Source organism: Myxine glutinosa, chromosome 13 (assembly GCF_964187855.1).
Source record: "Myxine glutinosa chromosome 13, kmMyxGlut1.1, whole genome shotgun sequence".
Taxonomy (NCBI): domain Eukaryota; kingdom Metazoa; phylum Chordata; class Myxini; order Myxiniformes; family Myxinidae; genus Myxine; species Myxine glutinosa.
This window is the reverse complement of record NC_136273.1, coordinates 12,779,496-12,797,959: the sequence shown is the minus strand read 5'-3', so window position 1 is coordinate 12,797,959 and position 18,464 is coordinate 12,779,496. Positions and strand designations below refer to the sequence as shown.

General features: G+C 45.0%; 1 protein-coding gene across 2 annotated transcripts in view; it reads left to right on the top strand.

The window, feature by feature from the left end:
* The window catches only part of LOC137438610 (FAS-associated death domain protein), a 21,300-nt gene extending 3,557 nt beyond the window's left edge, over window positions 1-17,743 (top strand). Inside the window, exons 2-4 of one of the 2 annotated variants that reach the window (XM_068133812.2) lie at window positions 2,233-2,429; window positions 12,919-13,061; window positions 17,212-17,743. In XM_068133812.2, coding sequence (XP_067989913.2) covers window positions 2,233-2,429; window positions 12,919-13,061; window positions 17,212-17,340 — 469 coding nt within the window. In that variant the 3' untranslated portion in view covers window positions 17,341-17,743. Of the gene's footprint in view, window positions 1-2,232; window positions 2,430-12,917; window positions 13,062-17,211 lie in introns of both variants that reach the window. The other variant, XM_078767101.1, reaches the window with a different exon arrangement.
* Window positions 17,744-18,464: the final 721 nt, after the last annotated feature.

The following is an 18,464-nucleotide window of genomic DNA, read 5'->3' as shown; positions in this document are numbered from 1 at the left end:
CCCGCCTCTGGAACAAACTCCCACACTCTCTTCAATCCCACTCCTCCCTCCAGGTCTTTAAAACAGCTGTTCACCACCATCTCTTATCCTCCCCCATCCAAAACCTTGATCTTTTCTACCCCCGTTAATTCACCCCAGGTCCACCTTTTTGAAATACCAACTTCTTTCCTGAAAGTTCGAGCAGTGTCCATGTGTTTTATACCTCTCCCACCCCTCACTCCCCATCCCATGCCTCCCCCCAAAGCCCTCTCCCTCCCACAGATCTCCCTGCTCTCAAATGTACTTGTGTGCTTTCCCCTCTCTCCCCATCTTGTCTCCCGCTTCCTTTATTATATATTTTATGTGTCCGTTTGTTTTTTGGGTGATTAATGTTAGCTCTTACACCAGCCTCGATCTTGTATACAAAAAAAGAGCCTCTCGGTGGGATACAAAACGTAAACTGTTCAGTCTGGCGGAGGTATGCAATGTACCGAATGCCGTTCTAATTTTCATATGCAACGTGCCAAGCAAAGAGCTTGGAATTTGCAATGGCTGACAAGGAAGTGTGCTGCGAGAGCGAGTGGTATGTCCCCGAGTTTGACAAGATCTCCAGATGCCTCTTGTGAGGGCAATGCAAGTTGCAGCATGAATCGTATCCTATCAAGCTCTCAACTGGTTTCTTGATCCTCCACTTCTTGCATGATTTGGAACATATTTGGCATGATTGAGCAACAATTTGAGAGGTCATATTATTGGTCTGAAATTCACACAAAGTCACTGAAGCCAGTCTTCAACAACACGTATAGGTTGCATGCCCTTCCCCATCTGGTTTATTTGATTTTGTCTTTGGGAATCGGTGGCGTACTTTGAGAAGTTCGAGCTTTTACAGAACATTATTTGAATGGTCATTTGCAAACTTGTTGACATTGCAGACTTTGGTTTCTTTGATTTAGTATTCTCAACCGTCACTAATACGGGACTTTCAAAACGACGTAATCCAACCCAGAATGCTCTGCACGCATGTGCAGAAAGCAACAACGGATTTGGACAGCGAGCATATATCGTGCGTTTTAGATAAGGATTGTTACCTAAATGGCTCGCAAAGCTTCTAAAAGAAGTGGAAAATACTTGGAATAAAGACAGGGTGATTTGTAAAGATAAAAATAAAGACAGCCTCTGCACAGCGAAAGATTTGATATCTTGCAGCTCGTACTGTTAAAAACTCGTTGCGATGTAGGCTTTTGGACGGCGTGTTCTACCCTACCTCCCCAATCATCCATGCCAATGAATGGACTCTGAACCTTGCAGGATTACCTTGTATGAACATGGCAGGCTGGGTGATGGATGTCTGCAATTGGAGAGACGATGCCTTCATTCCCAACATTCAGGCAGACTACTCAGAGGGAGATGCCGTGTCTGGTTTGGGTGTTTCTTAACACCAATGGGAAAGTCATCTCTGGGACTTGTCGATGCACAGGGTAAATTGAAAATGATGATATTATGTTTGGGAGGAAGAGGTGAAATGGGAATGGGAGAAGAAATGGGAGCAAAAATTCTAGTGTCTGAATCCAGATTTTTTTGATTTTTTTTAAATGTAGAAGGCTCCAGGCATCGTCCTCGGTAGATATATCATCCTCATCGAGGCCAGGCCAAATAAAAGAGCTGCATTGATAGAAAAGTAAAGAAGGAGAGAATAGTCTAAGAGTTTTTGAGAAAGCAGAAAATCTGCTTTTTGAAACGGGAAAGATCATAAGTGTTTGGAAAGACATGTGAAGGTAAAGAGTTCCAGAGTTTGGCAGTGGAGGGGAAGAAACAAACATCATAATGGCCCACCCTTGAGTTGCCAATGGCCACACAATAATCATGAGATGTAGTGGCTTGTCGAGTGTCGAGATTGTGGAGATTCAGATCTTCACCAAAATAGAATCAATTCGCCCTTGTCACACACCCAACCTGTCTACCAAGTTTTATCCAAATCTGTTCATAACATTTTGAAATATCCTGCTACATAACATTTTTTTTTACCCTACCTCTCAATGGTGAAGAATCACGTAAAAATTCTCAGATCCAGATCCGGTACGTCACTAAAATCGAATCATTTCTTCTGTGTCACATACCCAACCTCTCCACCAAATATTTAAGTCCCGACCGACCAATCTCAGTCAAAGCATCGATAGAATATATGCCAAAAAGCTGATTTTGCAAAAGTTGTCTGCCGAACGTTTGATGCTTTCTTTTTTTTATGCATTGCAGAATGATGGAGTTGCTCGAACAGAATGGTCTTGTTTCTCGTGATAACTGTACGTTTCTGGCCGATTTCCTCCACACCGTGCATCGTGGAGACCTGCTGCAGCTTCTCCCCGGCTTTATTGAACCTCCAACGCTTCCTCCGTCTGAATCTCTTCCTTTTCCTAAACAGGAGCGTCAACAAAATAATCAGGATGATAATGGTAGGTGGACCAGAACAGTTTTCTTTTGTCTAGAACAAGGTGTTAAAAGATGTCAAACTGCATGACTGCACAATAGAGTTATGGTCTTGCGTCTTCAAAAACCGTCGCAACCCCAGTGGGTAAGGGTCGAAAAAGTCCGTGCACATGCTGATTAATTTGGTATGAATCGGTGTTTAAGAACACATGACCACAGTGAATCTTGAGGCTTCCCTGTCTCATCGGCGGTCGTTTGTTGTTTATTTACTTTTGTTCTCTCACTGTATTGCTTTTTTGTCTTTCTTTTCACCCCATACTTCCCCCGATCATCTTGCCCTTTGTTTAAAGTACTTCTTTCCTGGAAGTCCTCGCAGTGTCCATTTGTTTTATACCTCTCCCATCCCCCACCCCCTTCCCATGCCTCCCTCCAAACCCCCACCCCCCCCCCCCCCCCAAGCCCTCTACCTCCCAAAGATCTCCAGATGTCCCTGTTCTCTGCTGTTGTACTTGTGTGCGTCCCTCTCTCTCTCCCCATCTTGTCTCCCGCTCCCTTTATTAAATGTTTTATGTGTCTGTTAAGGTTTTTTTTTGTCATTAATGTTAGCTCTTACACGAGCCCTGTTCTTGTATACAAAAAAATATATATCTGCCTTGCAGAATTGGCTGATTGTGCCATCAAGCAACTAGTTTGAGTAGCACCCATCTAACGGGTTAATTTGCCAATTGGTTATGCACTCTGGAGCCCACTTCCAATGAGCACACAGGTTCTGATTAACCAGGGATTTATTACCACATCCAGGGAGGAAGTAGAACACAATCACAAGCAGCTGTCACATAACTAACAAATGAATATATATTATATATAATAAAGCAGGAGTGTCCGTCCGCCCCCAAACTACTCCCTCAGTTTTGGGGCTAGCCCCGTCAAACTTTCTGTGAAACCTTTTAGGATCCCAGCGGGTGTCCTCAGCTGGATGGGAGGTTTCAGAAATCCCTCAATGCAATTATGATTTTGAGTTTCCACCCGTACAAAGCGTTACGCATCCGCCCTTGCTTGCCGGCAGATTTGGCTGCATTGGTTATCGCGTTAGAACAGCATTTATATTCGTTTACCTCATGAGTGTTTGCAACAGGTGCACGAGACTGCTGGCCAAATGAACATTTGCATCTTTGTTTCCCTCATCTACGCCTGCTACTGGCACAAGGTTCCCTCTCCCGGAGAGAGCCCCCCTCACCAACTTCAACCTCCTCGCTCTCCTTCATGAGTACCTTGTTTGCGCCATCAGCGAGGTTTACAGTGAAAATGGGCAGCGCTCGTGTTGTTGCGGATGGCAATGAATACAGTGAAAATGTGCTGCACACGAACTGCTGCACATGGTGTCAAGTCCATTGAAATTGGGCAGACCAAACGGAACTGCCACAAAACCTGAAGGCCCTTCACTCGATTCATTTGAACCAGCAAGCGAGTGTATTCCAAACACAGAATGCAAAGCAACTCTTCTTATTCGTATTTTGGCTCTTCGTATTTCTCCCCCTGCCTGACCCGCCTTCCACCCTCCTACTCTCCATCCCAGTCGTATGTCTTTGGAGAGAGAATATTCATGAAGCGTCCTAGTTTTTGCAGTTTTGCAGACATCCTCCATAGTTTTGCAGACCCTTGGCCCATCTCATGAATCCATCATTGAGAAACTTTTCCTTATCCACATACCACAATGGCTGATGATCAGGTTGTAAAACAAATTCAGTCCCCTATAAGTACGTCATCAATATCGTCGCACTTAGAGCCAGCTAATGTGTGCCATTAGCGCCGTGACTCGACACGGACAGTCAAAGTTATTCGTAGGCCGAGTGGACACTCAAACTCTGTGTAAACTTCCAGTTATAAAAATAACTAAAATATCACTCGGTAGAGCGCATACCTCCGCCAGGCTGAATAGTTTACATTTTGTATCCCACTGATAGGCTGGATCTGGATTCGGACCTGAACCAAAATCTAATCGGCTTGTTCTTGTCACCTAACCAACTCGTCCACCAAGTTTAATCCATTCACATGTTTTTGAGATATCTTGCTATGGACCATTTTTGGCCCTGTCTTTCAATGGTGAAGAATGACAAAAAATAATTCTAGCATCTGGAACCGTATGCGTCTTTGTCCTCGTCACACGCCAAAATTTCATTTGAATCCGTCCACAACTTTTTGAGATATCCCATTTATAGAAGAACAAAATAGGGGTGAAAACATAACCTCCATCCACATTCGATGGTGGAGGTAATAAATTGGTCAACCTTTCTGGGTTAGCTCCTAGGAGTTAGGTCCAAGTGATCATCTGATGCCCTACTTCCAGGTATGTGCCCAACTTTCAAATTGTAGATCGCATCTGAAAGGCATTGGGCTTTTTAAACTACACTGGTCATGTATGAAGGGTGATCAGTTTGCTTGCGGCCCAACGAGGAAAACGCCATACGATCACTTTTATTTCACGTAATTTCTCAACATGATCTCCTTTCCTAGCACTTCATCCATCGGTCCTCTAGGTTGGCTGTGCCCATTCTGTAGAACTCCTTGTCACATCCCTCTAGGAAGTCCTCTACAGCTGCCCCCACAGAGCTTCAGTCAGGTGAAGGAACAATGGAAGTTGGGGGCATCTTACTTCCTTTGCTAGACCGAAAATTGGGCTTTATGTTCCAGGTGTTGTCCTGGAGAAGCTACACACCTCGGGTCAGTTTCCTGCACCTCTTTTACTAAATTGCAACACGCAAATGGTGCAGTTCATCAGAATAATACTCCTTGTTAATAGTATTTCCCTTTTCTAAGAAGCTTACCTATATCACACCATCACTATCCCAAAATGGTGGCCATGACTTTCCAGCTGATGATGCCCTCTTAAACTTTCGAGTGGGTAGGGAATCTTTGGTGTTGACACTGCATGCTCTGTTGCTTGGTCTCAGGATCAACGTGGTGAGCCCATGTCTTGTGCTGTGTGACAACCTGCTGGAAGAAGTTGTCAGGATCAGCATGAAACCGGTCCAACAGCTCACGGGAAATGTCCAAGTGAGCTCTTTTCCGGTCCACTGTCAGCATTCGGGGAACCCGCCGTGTTGACACCTTTGCCATGCCAAATTTGTCTGAGGATTGCATGAACCGAACTAAAACAGACACCCAACGTCTCAGCTATGTGCCTGATTGTTGCTCGTTTGTGTTCCGCCACTACTTCATGCACCTGGTCCACCATTTCTGACAATGCCACCTCAACAGGGCGACCTGAGTTGTGTTCATCTTCGGTGCTTGTTCTGCCACACCTCAACTCTGTTACCCAGTTATTTCCCATGGAATATGAAGGAGCCTCATCCAATAATGTCACTATCATATCCATATGTATTTGCTTGGGAGGCAACCCTTTCTTGTGCAGGTACTTTATCACAGCTAAGAACTCCGATTTCTCCATTTTGACTGAAGTTTTAGGGCCGCAGGTGGGAAGGATTCCCTACTTTGAGTCCATGCTTCAAAATCTGCAAGCAGAAATATGAAATTAGCAACACATATCATAATAGCAAGGGTAGATCTTTATACTCTAACTTTCATCATCTTATCATGTCTACAAGTAGGTTAGGCCACGAACAACCTGGTCACCCCACTACACCCCCAGATAGACCACCAGCATCTTCCACCTGTACCATGTTTTCCATCAACAGAATATAACTAAACTTCCTGAGGTACTGGTCCTCCTTCATGAACTTCTTATTTACCATGACGACACTACAACCTGCATCCCTCAAGACCTGCACATATGAGCCTCTGATCTTCCTCTTCACCACTGACATCTCCCTTCTAACTCCAGCAAGGGGATGGGTTCAGGCAACGCTTGCCACATGCAAACATATGGTCCTCTCTTAACTCATTCCAAGAAACATCCCGTCACTCTTCTTCCACCAGACATTCCTGTAACACTCCAGCAGCCTTTTCCATGTCCAACATTTTGTATTCTCATTCTTTGTGCTTTATTTTATCACCTTTCTCACAAGGATAAGACGAGCATGTGAAAGCACAAAAGTAATGTCATGGTGTCACCCAAGGTGATTAAATGCGCGTTTCATGACATCATATACAGATGATCTTCATGTCATCTTTTAACTATTTGATGACTATGTAGAATATTCTTTAAAGAGGTGAAGCCGCTTCAATATTTGGCGATGTCCTTCTGTCCATCCGTCCGTCAAAAATAAAGAGGAAGAACCTTTCGAACCCACTGTGTTTAATTCTAAAGGGTTATAAAGTGTAATTTTAGAGGGTTCTAAAGGGTAGTCCTGAAAGGTTTTGTTCATTTCTAGGCTTTGCCTCTTTCATATGAAAAATACCAAACCGAATCGCTTCCTTTGGACACGGGTGTGATTTTTTTTTTTTTCCACATTGTTATCTGTCATTAAGTATCCACTTCTTCCCCCCCCCCCCCCCCCCTGCATAGTTGTTAATAGAAGAATCACTGAACCTCTAAAATGCCTGTTTTCTGTTGAGCTTGTCATGCGCACGATTGGAGGTATCGTCTCTTCAAAGCTGTTCCATGCGCGCTCGCTTTCGAAGTTAAGTAACTTTTCACAATTGTGTTTTGGTCGATACTGTATCTTTCTCTCGGTGTATGTACCTATTGGGGTGTCTTTAATAGTATTCTTGGCGTTGGTTTTTCATACCTGTGTACAGAATCGTCGGTATTTCTTATCGCGTATTCTGAGGCCTAAGTGTTGTACTAGGCTACCGTGTCCGACCTTGTATTGGCTTGAGGCTTTGTTTTTTGTCTCAGCGGTTCTCCGATCGCGCTGCAATTACTTTCCGGTCTCTGTTTTTCATGGTCTTTTCATCCCATACTTCCTTGTTTTAAAATCTCAAAAAAAAAAAAAAAATTTCCTTCTGTTCTTATTCGTTTACTCGTTCTTATTTATTTGTTCGTTCGTTCTTCGACCACGTTGTTTGTGATCACGTGAGCACGTTGTTAAAAAAATGTCTCATCTGACCCCTGAAGACCTGTATTCGGTCATATTCTATAACACCTTTTTCTTCTTCTTCTATAAAAGGATGCTTTCGACTTGCTCACCAAATCTATTCATTCCAAAAAAAAATTCCATCTCTTATAGTGCATCTTTCATTCATTCCCTAAACTCTCCAGCACTCCATCCTCCCTCCAGCGTCCTCAAACGTATTTTTGACTCGAATGTCTCAAGAAACTCATTTTGCAATAAATGTTCGTTTCCCATTAATCGTACATTTTTCAAAATCCCATCACCCCAAAATCCCATTTCCCATCACCCCTCCCCTCTAAATCTACCCCCTTGCCCCTCCCCTCCAAATCATCCCCATCACCCATCTCTTTCAAATATTCCCCCTTGCCCCTCCCCTCCAAATCTTCCCAATCACCCATTCATTTTAAATCTCCCCCCACACCCCTCCCCTCCGAGACTCTCCCTCGCTCCTCCCCTCCGAGACTCCCCTCTCACCCCTCCTCCTCAAAGCGTCCTCCCCGCTTCTTCCCCCTTCCAACTTTCACCTTCATCTCCCTCAACCTTCTGCCTCGCTCTTCCCCTCGTCAAATAACACCTCACTGCGCCTCTCCCAATCACCATCAAACCTTTTGTCTGCCCCATTCTTCCCTTTCTCCAAGCTATTCTGTAATCTCCGACACACCTTCAACAGCTCTCCCTACCTCTTCCTCCTCTTCCACATCTTACCCTACATCTTACCCTTACCCTACCGCTCCCCCTTCCTCTTCCTTAACAGTATGGACCTCAAAAATCCGGGGCCTTCGCTCAAACTTGTCTGATCTCTCCATACAGGTTGCTACTGACAAACCAGACGTGATCTGCTTAACAGAAACTTTCCTCCTTCATGATGTCTCTGATTCCTTGGTATCTCTCCCAGGTTACTCCCTCCTCCGGTATGATAGACCTGAGCCTCGTCCTGGAGGTGGGGTTGCTATCTTTATAAAAAACTCTCTTCCTCACTCGCCCTGCACTGCCCTCTCTCCACCTCACCCCCAGGAATACCTTTGGCTACGGCTTCCCCTTCGCTCCCACCTTTTGTTCATATGTGTGTTGTACCATCCACCAAACAGTGATGACTCCATCTACATCTCGCTGTCTGAGAATATGGACCACCTTCTATCTACCCATCCCAACTCTCTCTTCCTCATATGTGGTGATTTCAACTGTCACCATGCCAGTTGGCTGGGTGTGGGTACCTCTCTCACCAGCCATGGCTCTTCAGCAAAGGACTTCTGTGACTCACTGGGACTGACACAATCTGTCAATTGCCCGACCCGGATTTCAGTCAACGGAGCATCTTCTCTTCTGGACTTGGTTATGACTAACTTCCCTGAAAATGTCTGCTGCTCTTCTTCTGCTCCAATCGGCTCTTCTGATCATGTGCTTGTTAAAGTGGACATCTCTCTGACCATTCTCAGAGAGCCTCCTCAGCGTCGACGAGTCTGGCATTTCACTCAGGCCAACTGGCACGGTCTTCAAGCAGCCATCAATCATCTGGACTGGTCTCCCATCTCTACTGCCTCTGACATAAATTCTTCCTGGGAATTCTTCCAAAGCAAACTGCTCTCTCTCATGCACAGATTTATCCCATCTCGTCTTCTGTTGTCATACCCTTCCTCCCATCCATGGTACACGGAATCTTGTGGTGAGGCTGTTGCCCAGAAACAACTTGCTTTCGTCTCCTGGAAAGCAAATTCAACGGAAGGAAATCTCATTTCCTTTCACAAAGCCCGAAACAAGTGTGTGTCCACCCTCAGGAGAGCCAGGAAACAATATCTCTCCGTTCTCAGGACCGAACTCTCTTATCTGTCTCCCTCTTCCAAATCCTGGTGGCGTCTGGTCAAATCTGTTTCTGGTGTTTGTTCCCCCTCCATCCTCTCCCTCACCTCAAATGGCCACACGGCTGACTCCGCACGTGAAAAAGCTGAGTGCCTCAACTCTGTGTTTGCCTCTAAATCTTGTGTCCCAAACCCATCCCTCTCTGTACCCACCGTACCCAGTCGTACCCAGCTGCTCCTGGACTCTGTGTCCTTTCCTCCTGACAAGGTGGAAAAGTTTCTGTCAACCCTCGACTCGGATTCTGCAACTGGACCTGACGGCATCAGCCCACGGGTCCTAAAATCCTGTTCTTCCGCTCTTTCACTCCCTCTCTCTGTTCTCTTCACCCTCTCTTTTGCTCAAGGTCATCTTCCATCTGCTTGGAAATCTGCCAACATCACCGCTTTGCACAAAAAAGGTGTAAAAACAGATCCCAGCAACTACAGACCAATCAGCCTTCTCCCAATTATCAGCAAAGTCATGGAATCCATCATTGCTTCAGATATGAAATCTTTCCTCTTCTCCAATGGCTTGATCTCTGATCATCAATTTGGTTTCAGACCTGGACACTCTACTCTGGACATGCTGCTTCTGCTTTCTCAACAATGGATGGAGGTCCTCAATGCCAAACAGGAAATTAGAGCAGTCTCCCTTGACATATCACGTGCCTTCGATACGGTCTGGCACCCCGCTCTGCTCACCAAACTCTCCTCTTTTGGTATCCATGGAAATCTCCACGCATGGCTGGCGGACTTCCTCTCTAGTCGTAGTCAACGTGTGGCCCTGAATGGGTTTCTCTCATCTCCTCTTCCTGTTCAGGCTGGAGTTCCACAAGGCAGTGTTCTGGGCCCTGTGCTTTTTCTGGTCTTCATCAATGATCTCTCTGACTCTCTTGAAAATCCTCTGTATCTCTTTGCTGATGACTCTACTCTCTGTCGCTCCATTCTTCATCCCTCAGATCGGCAGTCTGCAGCCTCCTCACTCTCTGCAGACCTGGACAAAATCACAGACTGGGCAAACAAGTGGAACATGTCTTTCAATCCTGACAAATCTCACACTCTTACGATGTCTCTCCGAAAAGACCGACTGGACAACCCTCCCATCCGCTTTCTGAATAATCCTCTCCAAGAAGTTCTGTCACTCAAGCTTTTGGGTCTCACTATCTGCCATGATCTTTCCTGGGAAAACCACATTTCAAATCTGGCCTCAAAAGCCAGTCGCCGACTGGGCATCCTCCGTCGTGCGAAGTCCTTCCTTGGCACACCTGAGCTCCTCACCACATACAAGGCTTTCATCCGCAGCTCAATGGAATACTGCTCTCCCCTCTGGGCTGGTGCTCCTGCCTCACACCTAGCTCGTCTTCACGCTGTTGAAACCAAAGCATTCAGAATCATTGGAATCTCCCGCGATGAAGCTAACTCCAAGGGCCTCTCACTCACTCACCGCAGGCAGGTTGGTGGTCTTTCCGTCTTCTACCGACTCCTATCTGGCCTTGCCCCCCCAGCTCTCTCTGGGCTCTGTCCCGCAAATATTCCTACAGGTCGCACAAGATCTGCCTGCAACCTTCTTATGGTCAAACTGCCAAAATCAAGACTTTCTGCTCACCTTCACTCCTTCATTCCTCTTTTCTCCCGCCTCTGGAACAAACTCCCTCACTCTCTTCAATCCCACTCCACCCTCCAGGTCTTTAAAACAGCTTTTCACCACCATCTCTTATCATCCCCCACCCAAAACCTTGATCTTTTCTACCCCCGCTAATTTCACCCCAATTCCACTTTTTTGAAATACCAACTTCTGTCCTGGAAGTCCTTTGGTGTCCTTGTGTTTTCTACTTCTCCCTCCCCCCACCCCCTTCCCACGCCTCCTCCCCCCAAGCCCTCTCCCTTCCACACATCTCCCTGCTCTCAAATGTTGTGTTTGTGTGCTTCCCCTTCTCTACCCATCTTGTTTTCCGCTCCCTCTTTTTATATATTTTGTTTGTCTGGTTGATTTGTTTGTGAAGTAAATGTTAGCTCTTTCACGAGCCTCGATTCAGTATACAAAAAAAACAAAAAAAACAAAAAAAAAACCTTTTAAAAAATTTCACATACGTCATGCTTCCTTTGCTAAATCGTAATTGTCTTGTCATAAACTATCTGACAATGCATTGTAGAAGTTATCGCAGAAGTTTATCCCACCTTCAGATAAGGCATGTTCCCACCCCAAAAAAAACTTTTTTCATCACAAGGATTTATCGTATTAAAAAACGAAGGTACCACCCACCAGTATAGGCAAGGATCATGACTGCAGCAGTTCTATTTCATCTGCATAATGCAGTCACGTGATGGTTCTTCCCCCTTGGGAGGATACTTCACACCTGGAACACAAAGCTTGCGGAGTCTCGTATTAAAAAAAAAAAACACCTTTAGAGGCCATTTTTCCCCGCAAGTGGGGGTTGGCCTTTTTCGGGGACCGTGGTTGTTGTTGTTTTTTGGTCCCCTTTTTGAAGCAATGTTTTACGGCCGGATGCCCTTCCTGCCGCCAACCCTTTTTGTCACCTTTTTACGACAAACAGGGAATTACCAGTGAACTGGTACTCAATTTGCCGACCTCGGAAGGATGAGCAGTCAACCCCCCTGGCGTTAATTCAGCGATCGACCGGGATTCGAACCCAGGATCCTAGGATCCCAAACCGGCACCCTAACCACTAAGCCAACACCAGGCTGAGTCAACCCCCCTTGCGCTAATTCAGCAATCGACCGGGATTCAAACTCAGGATGCTAGGATCCCAAGCCTGCACCCTAACCGCTAAGCCAACACCAGGCATGAAGAGAGAATGGAAATGAAGAGTGAGGAACCGAGAAGCAGAGAGCCTAGAGAGGTGAGATCTAGAATCCAGTAGCAAGAATTAAAGAGACACCAGCGCACCCAGCTTCAGTAGTTGCATTGTGAGAGAATGTGCCTGATGAATGTCGCCACGGCGATACACAGCATACGACAAATGGTCCAAGATATCAACCTCAGTCACACTTCCTGTCTCTCCTGCCTGGAGTTGTCTCAATGCCTAGGGGAGGAAAAGAAGGAACATGGATGGAATTTGGGGGAAAGAGTTATTTATGAATGAAAGGTAGTGAAAGTTGATTTTTAAAAGAAGAACCAGATGACTTTATCTTTCACCCTAGCTGCTAGCCAGCACCCTAGCCGCTAGCCCAACACCAGTCTCGTATGATGACCATAACTCTGTGATCAAAATGCTGGAGCCTTTACTAGTTGGCGTCTTCCGTGTTGATTATGGATCGTGTGTTGTGTGGAATGCTCCCCTTTTATTTTATTGAGCCAGGTGTGTCACACCTGTTTCATATTCCTAAAGGTTGCTAAAGGATAATGCACAGTTTGCAACAATACAATTCTGAATTGCTCATTATTCGTCAGGTGTTCGGCGGCCAAGGTGATCCTTTATAAGATATAGATGGGTAAATACTTAACTATTTTTGATGCGTGTCACTTTCCATTAAAATGGTCTCCTCTTCTATCTGAATCTGTGTTTAATTGTTGTCCCTGAGCTTGGTATGAGTATAAATTCACTCCCACGAACCTTTGTTTTGAATTTGTTGTTTATTGAAATTGTGTTGGCCTGTTGCTCAGCTATTTTCTTCTCAATTGCTCTTCCTTTTTCATGGCATAGAGATGAGAAGAATCCTCTCTAATGTGGCAAAGAGGATAATTAAAGAATGGAAAATGGTGGCCCGTGTTCTCCGAGTAAGTGATGACGACATCCATTGCATCGTTCACGACTACAATTCGAGCATCTTGGAGCAGGCCTACCAGGTGAGGCTTTTTATCAGGATTTTTTTTTTTTTTGACGTACTATAATATGGGCAACTAATTGAAATCGGTGCAACAGTAGTCGTACGTCAAGGTCAGAAGGAACAAAAAAAAACTAGCTCGGCTCCCTTCAACTGCTCGTGACAGACGGTGTTTTGATTTTGGTAAAAAAATTTTCAGCGATTCTCATATTGATTAATTTGTGCATGCTATTTGGTTTACAAGCCTTATTATTATAATCAGATTTTTCTACCTGGTAACGAGTCAGATTTTCTGTGCAAAGGTGATTTGACAGTTATTTTAGATACAAGTCAAAATAGTTCAACAAATATAAGAACAGTAGTGAAAGACATCGACTGATATGGTAGATATTAATATTGGGAGAAAATTGGATTTTAATTGGAACCGATGGACACGCTGTTGAACTTGCATATCGTTACTACTTATCCTCGGGAGACAGGAAAAAGTGACGAGGTTCTGCAAAATTACAAGGGTTCCTCGTAAAAGCAATTGATTTTATTTTCTCAAGAGCAGTTTTTTATATTGATGGATGAAAATCATACGCACACATATATATGTACATACATACTTACAGAATCGAGGCTCATGTAAGAGCTAATACATTAAACATAAAAACGTGCACAGACACATAAAACATGCAATGAAGGGAGTGGGGGACAAGAGAGGGAGAGAGAGGGAAGCACACAAGCACAACAACAGTACAGAACAGGGACGTCTGTAGATCTGTGGAAGGGATAGGGCTTGGGGAGGACGGAAGGGTACACGGTATAAAGCAAATGAACACAACTAGGAATTTCAGCAATGAAGTCGGAGATTGAAAGAGGTGAATTTGGGGTGTATTAATGGGGGTAGAAAAAAATCAAGGTTTTGGATGGGGGAAGATAAGAGATGGTGGTGAGCAGCTGTTTTAAAGACCTGGAGGGAGGAGTGGGAATGAAGAGAGTGAGGGAGTTTGTTCCAGAGGCAGGAGAAAAGAGGAATGAAAGAGTGAGGTGAGCAGAGAGTCTTGATTTTGGCAGTTTCACCAGAAGAGGGTTGTTGGCAGATCTTGTGCGTCCTGCAGGAATATCTTGGGGGGCAGAGCACAGACAAAGCAGGGGGAACAAGGCCGGAGAAGAGTCGATTAGAAGACAGAAAGACCACCAACCTACCTGCGGTTAGCGAGAGAAAGACCCTCAGAATCAGCTTCATCGTGGGAGATTCCAATGATTCTGAAAGCTTTGGTTTCAACTGCATAAAACCGGGCTAGGTGTGAGGCAGGAGCACCGGCCCAGAGGGGAGAGCAGTACTCCATGAAGCTGTGGATGAAAGCTTTGTATGTGGTGAGGAGCTCAGAAGTGCCCAGAAAGGACTTCACACGACGGAGGATGCCCAGTCGGCAACTGGCTTTGGAGGCCAGCTTGAAAATGTGGTTTTCCCAGGAAAGATCATGGCAGATAGTGAGACCCAAAAGCTTGATTGACAGAACTTCTTTGAGAGGATGGGAGGATTTTAGATGTAGATGGGAGGGTTTGAAAGACATCTTCCACTTGTTTGACCAGTTTGAAATATTGTCCAGGTCTGCAGAGAGTGAAGAGGTTGCTGCCTGCCAATCTGAGGGTTGAGATATGGAGTGGCAGAGAGGGGAGTCATCAGCAAAGAGATAGAGAGGATTTTCCAGAGAGTCGGAGAGATCATCAATCCAGACCAGAAAAAAAGCACAGGGCCCAGAACACCAGCCTGCCTTGGGGGAACTCCAGCTTGGGCAGGAAAGGGAAATGAGAGAATTCCATTCAGGGGCCACACTTTGACTGCGACCAGAGAGGACGTCCGTAAGCCATGCGTGGCGATTTCCATGGATACCATAAGATGAGAGTTTGATGAGCAGGGTGGGGTGCCAGACCGTATCGAAGGCACGAGATATGTCAAGGGAGACACCTCTGATTTCCTGTTTGACATTGAAGACCCCTCCATCCTTTGTTGAGACAGCATAAGCAGCATGTCCAGAGCAGAGTGACCTGGTCTGAATCCAAATTGATGATCAGAGATCAATCCATTGGAGAAGAGGAAGGATTTAATATCAGAAGCGATGGGGAATTCCATGACCTTGCTGATTATTAGAAGCAGGCTGATTGGTCTGTATTTGCAAGGATCTGTTTTTGCACCTTTTATGTGTGAAGCGGTAAAGTTGGCTGATTTACAAGGTGATGACAGATGACCTTGAGCAAAAGAGAGCATGAAGAGAACAGAGTGAGATAGAGTGGCAGAGCAGGATTTTAAGACGCATGGGCTGATGCCATTTGGTCTTGTTGCAGAATCAGAGTCGAGGTTTGACAGAAACTTCTCCGCCTTGTCAGGAGAGAAGGACACAGAGTCCAGGAGCAGATGGGTTCGACTGGGTAAGGTGGGTACAGAGAGCGATGGGTTTGGGACACAAGATTTTGAGGCAAACACAGAGTTGAGGCGTTTGGCTTTGTCACGTGCTGTGTCAGCTATGCAGCCGTTTGAGGTAAGGGAGGGGATGGAAGGGGAACAAACACCAGAAACAGATTTGACCAAACACCACCAGGATTTGGAGGAAGGAGACAGGTTTGAGAGTTCAGTGTTGAGAGTCGAGAGATATTGCTTTCTGGCACTCCTGAGGGTAGACACACACTTGTTCCGAGCTTTGTGAAAGGAACTGAGATTGCCTTCAGTTGGATTAGCCTTCCTTGAGGCAAAGGCAAGTTGTTTCAGGGCAACTGCCTCACCACAAGATTCAGTGTACCATGGATGGGAGGAAGGGTAAGACAACTGAAGACGAGATGGGATAAATCTGTGCATGAGAGAGAGCAATTTACTTTGGTTGAATTCCCAGGAAGAGTTGATGTCGGAGACAGTAGAGGTGTGAAACCAGTCCAGATGATTAATGGCTGCTTGCAGACCGTGCCAGTCAGCCTGAGTGAAATGCCAGACTCGTCGGCACTGAGGAGGCTCTCTGAGAATGGCCAGAGAGATGTCCACTTTAACAAGCACATGATCAGAAGAACCGATTGAAGCAGAAGAAGAGGAGCAGACATTTGCAGGGAAGTTAGTGATGACCAAGTCTAGAAGAGAAGATGCTCCGTTGACTGAGATTCGGGTCGGGAAATTGACAGATTGTGTCAGTCTTAGTTGGTCACAGAAGTCCTTTGCTGAGGTGTCGTGGCTGGTGTGAGAGGTACCCACACCCACATACTCAGTACTTTTGTGGACTACTCAAAACAAATTAATTGGAGGACCTAAACATGCTCAGATTTTTGAAATGTCTGGTCTATGTTTTTGTGGGGGTCTAAAACACTTCCCTCCACCCACTAAGGAATGAGGTCCATAACACTTCCCCATACACATGTTAGAGCAATTAAAAGAAAACATCCCCAAAAGTCCAATTGTTTTTTTCAAAAAATTCAAAAAAAAATACAAGAGAAAAAACATTCCTCCTCCTTCACATACACATGCAGATGCACACACACACACACACAGACAGACACAGACACACACACACCCAGACAGACAGACAGACACACACTCACAGACAAACACACACACACACACACACACACACTCACTCATTCACAGACACACAGACACACACACACACACACACACTCACAGACACACACACACACACACACACTCATTCACAGACACACAGACACACACACACACACTCACAGACACACAGACACACACACACACACACACACACACACACACTCATTCACAGACACACACAGACACACACACACACACACACACACACTCATTCACAGACACACACACACACACACACACACACACACTCCTCTATTGTATAGATTACGGCATTTTACCTCAGTGCTATTTAATTGTTTAATTACATTAAATTATAATAATAATAAATTAATCGGAATGACTTTTTATTTATACATTTTGTCCTTGCTGTTACCACAGTTTATTAAGACCCTGGCCACAAACTTGATCATATTTAATTGTTCTGAGTTTTTGAACTTTTCGCGTCTACATTAATGCACACATTTAGTATTCTTTTTATTCCGCACGTTGTACCGTACCATGCATGTTGTGTTTGTTTGTTTGGTTGTTCATTTTTTTCCCCTCTCGTGTTTTCTCCATTTCCTCCTCCTCTGGTTTTTAGGGCTTGTTCAAGTGGTACTCCTTGAATCGGCACAAAACTTCAGTTGACCTTCTTGAATCTCTAGCTGCAGTCTTGGAGAATAGGGGACGGAAAGACATAGCCGATGACATAAGAGATCACCAGATTTAACATCTTGTCTGCACATCTGATGAACCTCTTTCTTTCTCTCTTTTAACATCATCCACCTTTATTTTATATTTTAGGATCTTCTTCCTTTTTTTTTTTTTTAAACGAGAAATTGTCTTTTGACTACTAACTGCTCTTTATGATCTGTGATTTAAAAAAGAACAATCTTTTTTGTTTCCAGGTTGCGTATGGTTTTTTGGGGGGTTTTTTTTTTTTAAAATGGGAGCCTGTTTTACATTTCTTTCCTGCTCTCATCACCCGATAACACCTTGATTTGGCTATTGTCCCCTTATGGCCTTGCCTTTTATGCAATGCATTTTGACGTTCCTTACTGAGTCTTGGACAATGTATAAAGAATGATTTTGTTTAAATGAAACGTCTGACTAAATACGGACTTAAAGGTCAATTGACCCCTGGTTTATTTACTAAATTTCACTTTTTGGAGGGGGGGGGGGGGGTGATGAACAAGCACTGACAGTGCATTCACCTTTTGGATGACACCTTGTAAACAGACATCACAGTCACGACACATGTACACAATCAATTTAAGTCAAATGTGATTACCTGTGCAGCACAATTTCAGGACAGACTACCACTAATGTGGAAGGGGCATCTGTGTACCACGAAACAAAGTGAGCACGAAACAAAGTGAGCATTAAGCAAAGTGTCTGATAGCTATTTTGTACAAGTCACATAAGGGTGGGGGGGAGGGGTCGGACAATGTGTCAATGCTCTCGAAGGGAGCGGGTGTTTCCAGTGATAATCAATTATTATTGATCATTGATGGCGTCAGGAAGGGCATCCGGCCATAAAAACATTGCCTCAAAAAGAGAACCATGACAATTACAAGTACATATGGGCAGGGTGCAGCCCGAAGTGGAGATCGGTTTCTGAGGTTTGGGACATGGAATGTAGGGACAATGACAGGGAGATCAGGAGAAGTGGTGGAAGTATTGGTCAGAAGAAGAGTGGACATATGTTGTGTGCAAGAGACGAGATGGAAGGGAAGTGGTGTGAGAATGGTGAAGGGTAGGCAGGGACAGAAATACAAGTTTGTGTGGCAAGGGTGCCCGGAGGGCGTGAATGGTGTTGGTGTCCTGTTTTCTGAGGAGTTTGTAGACTGTGGT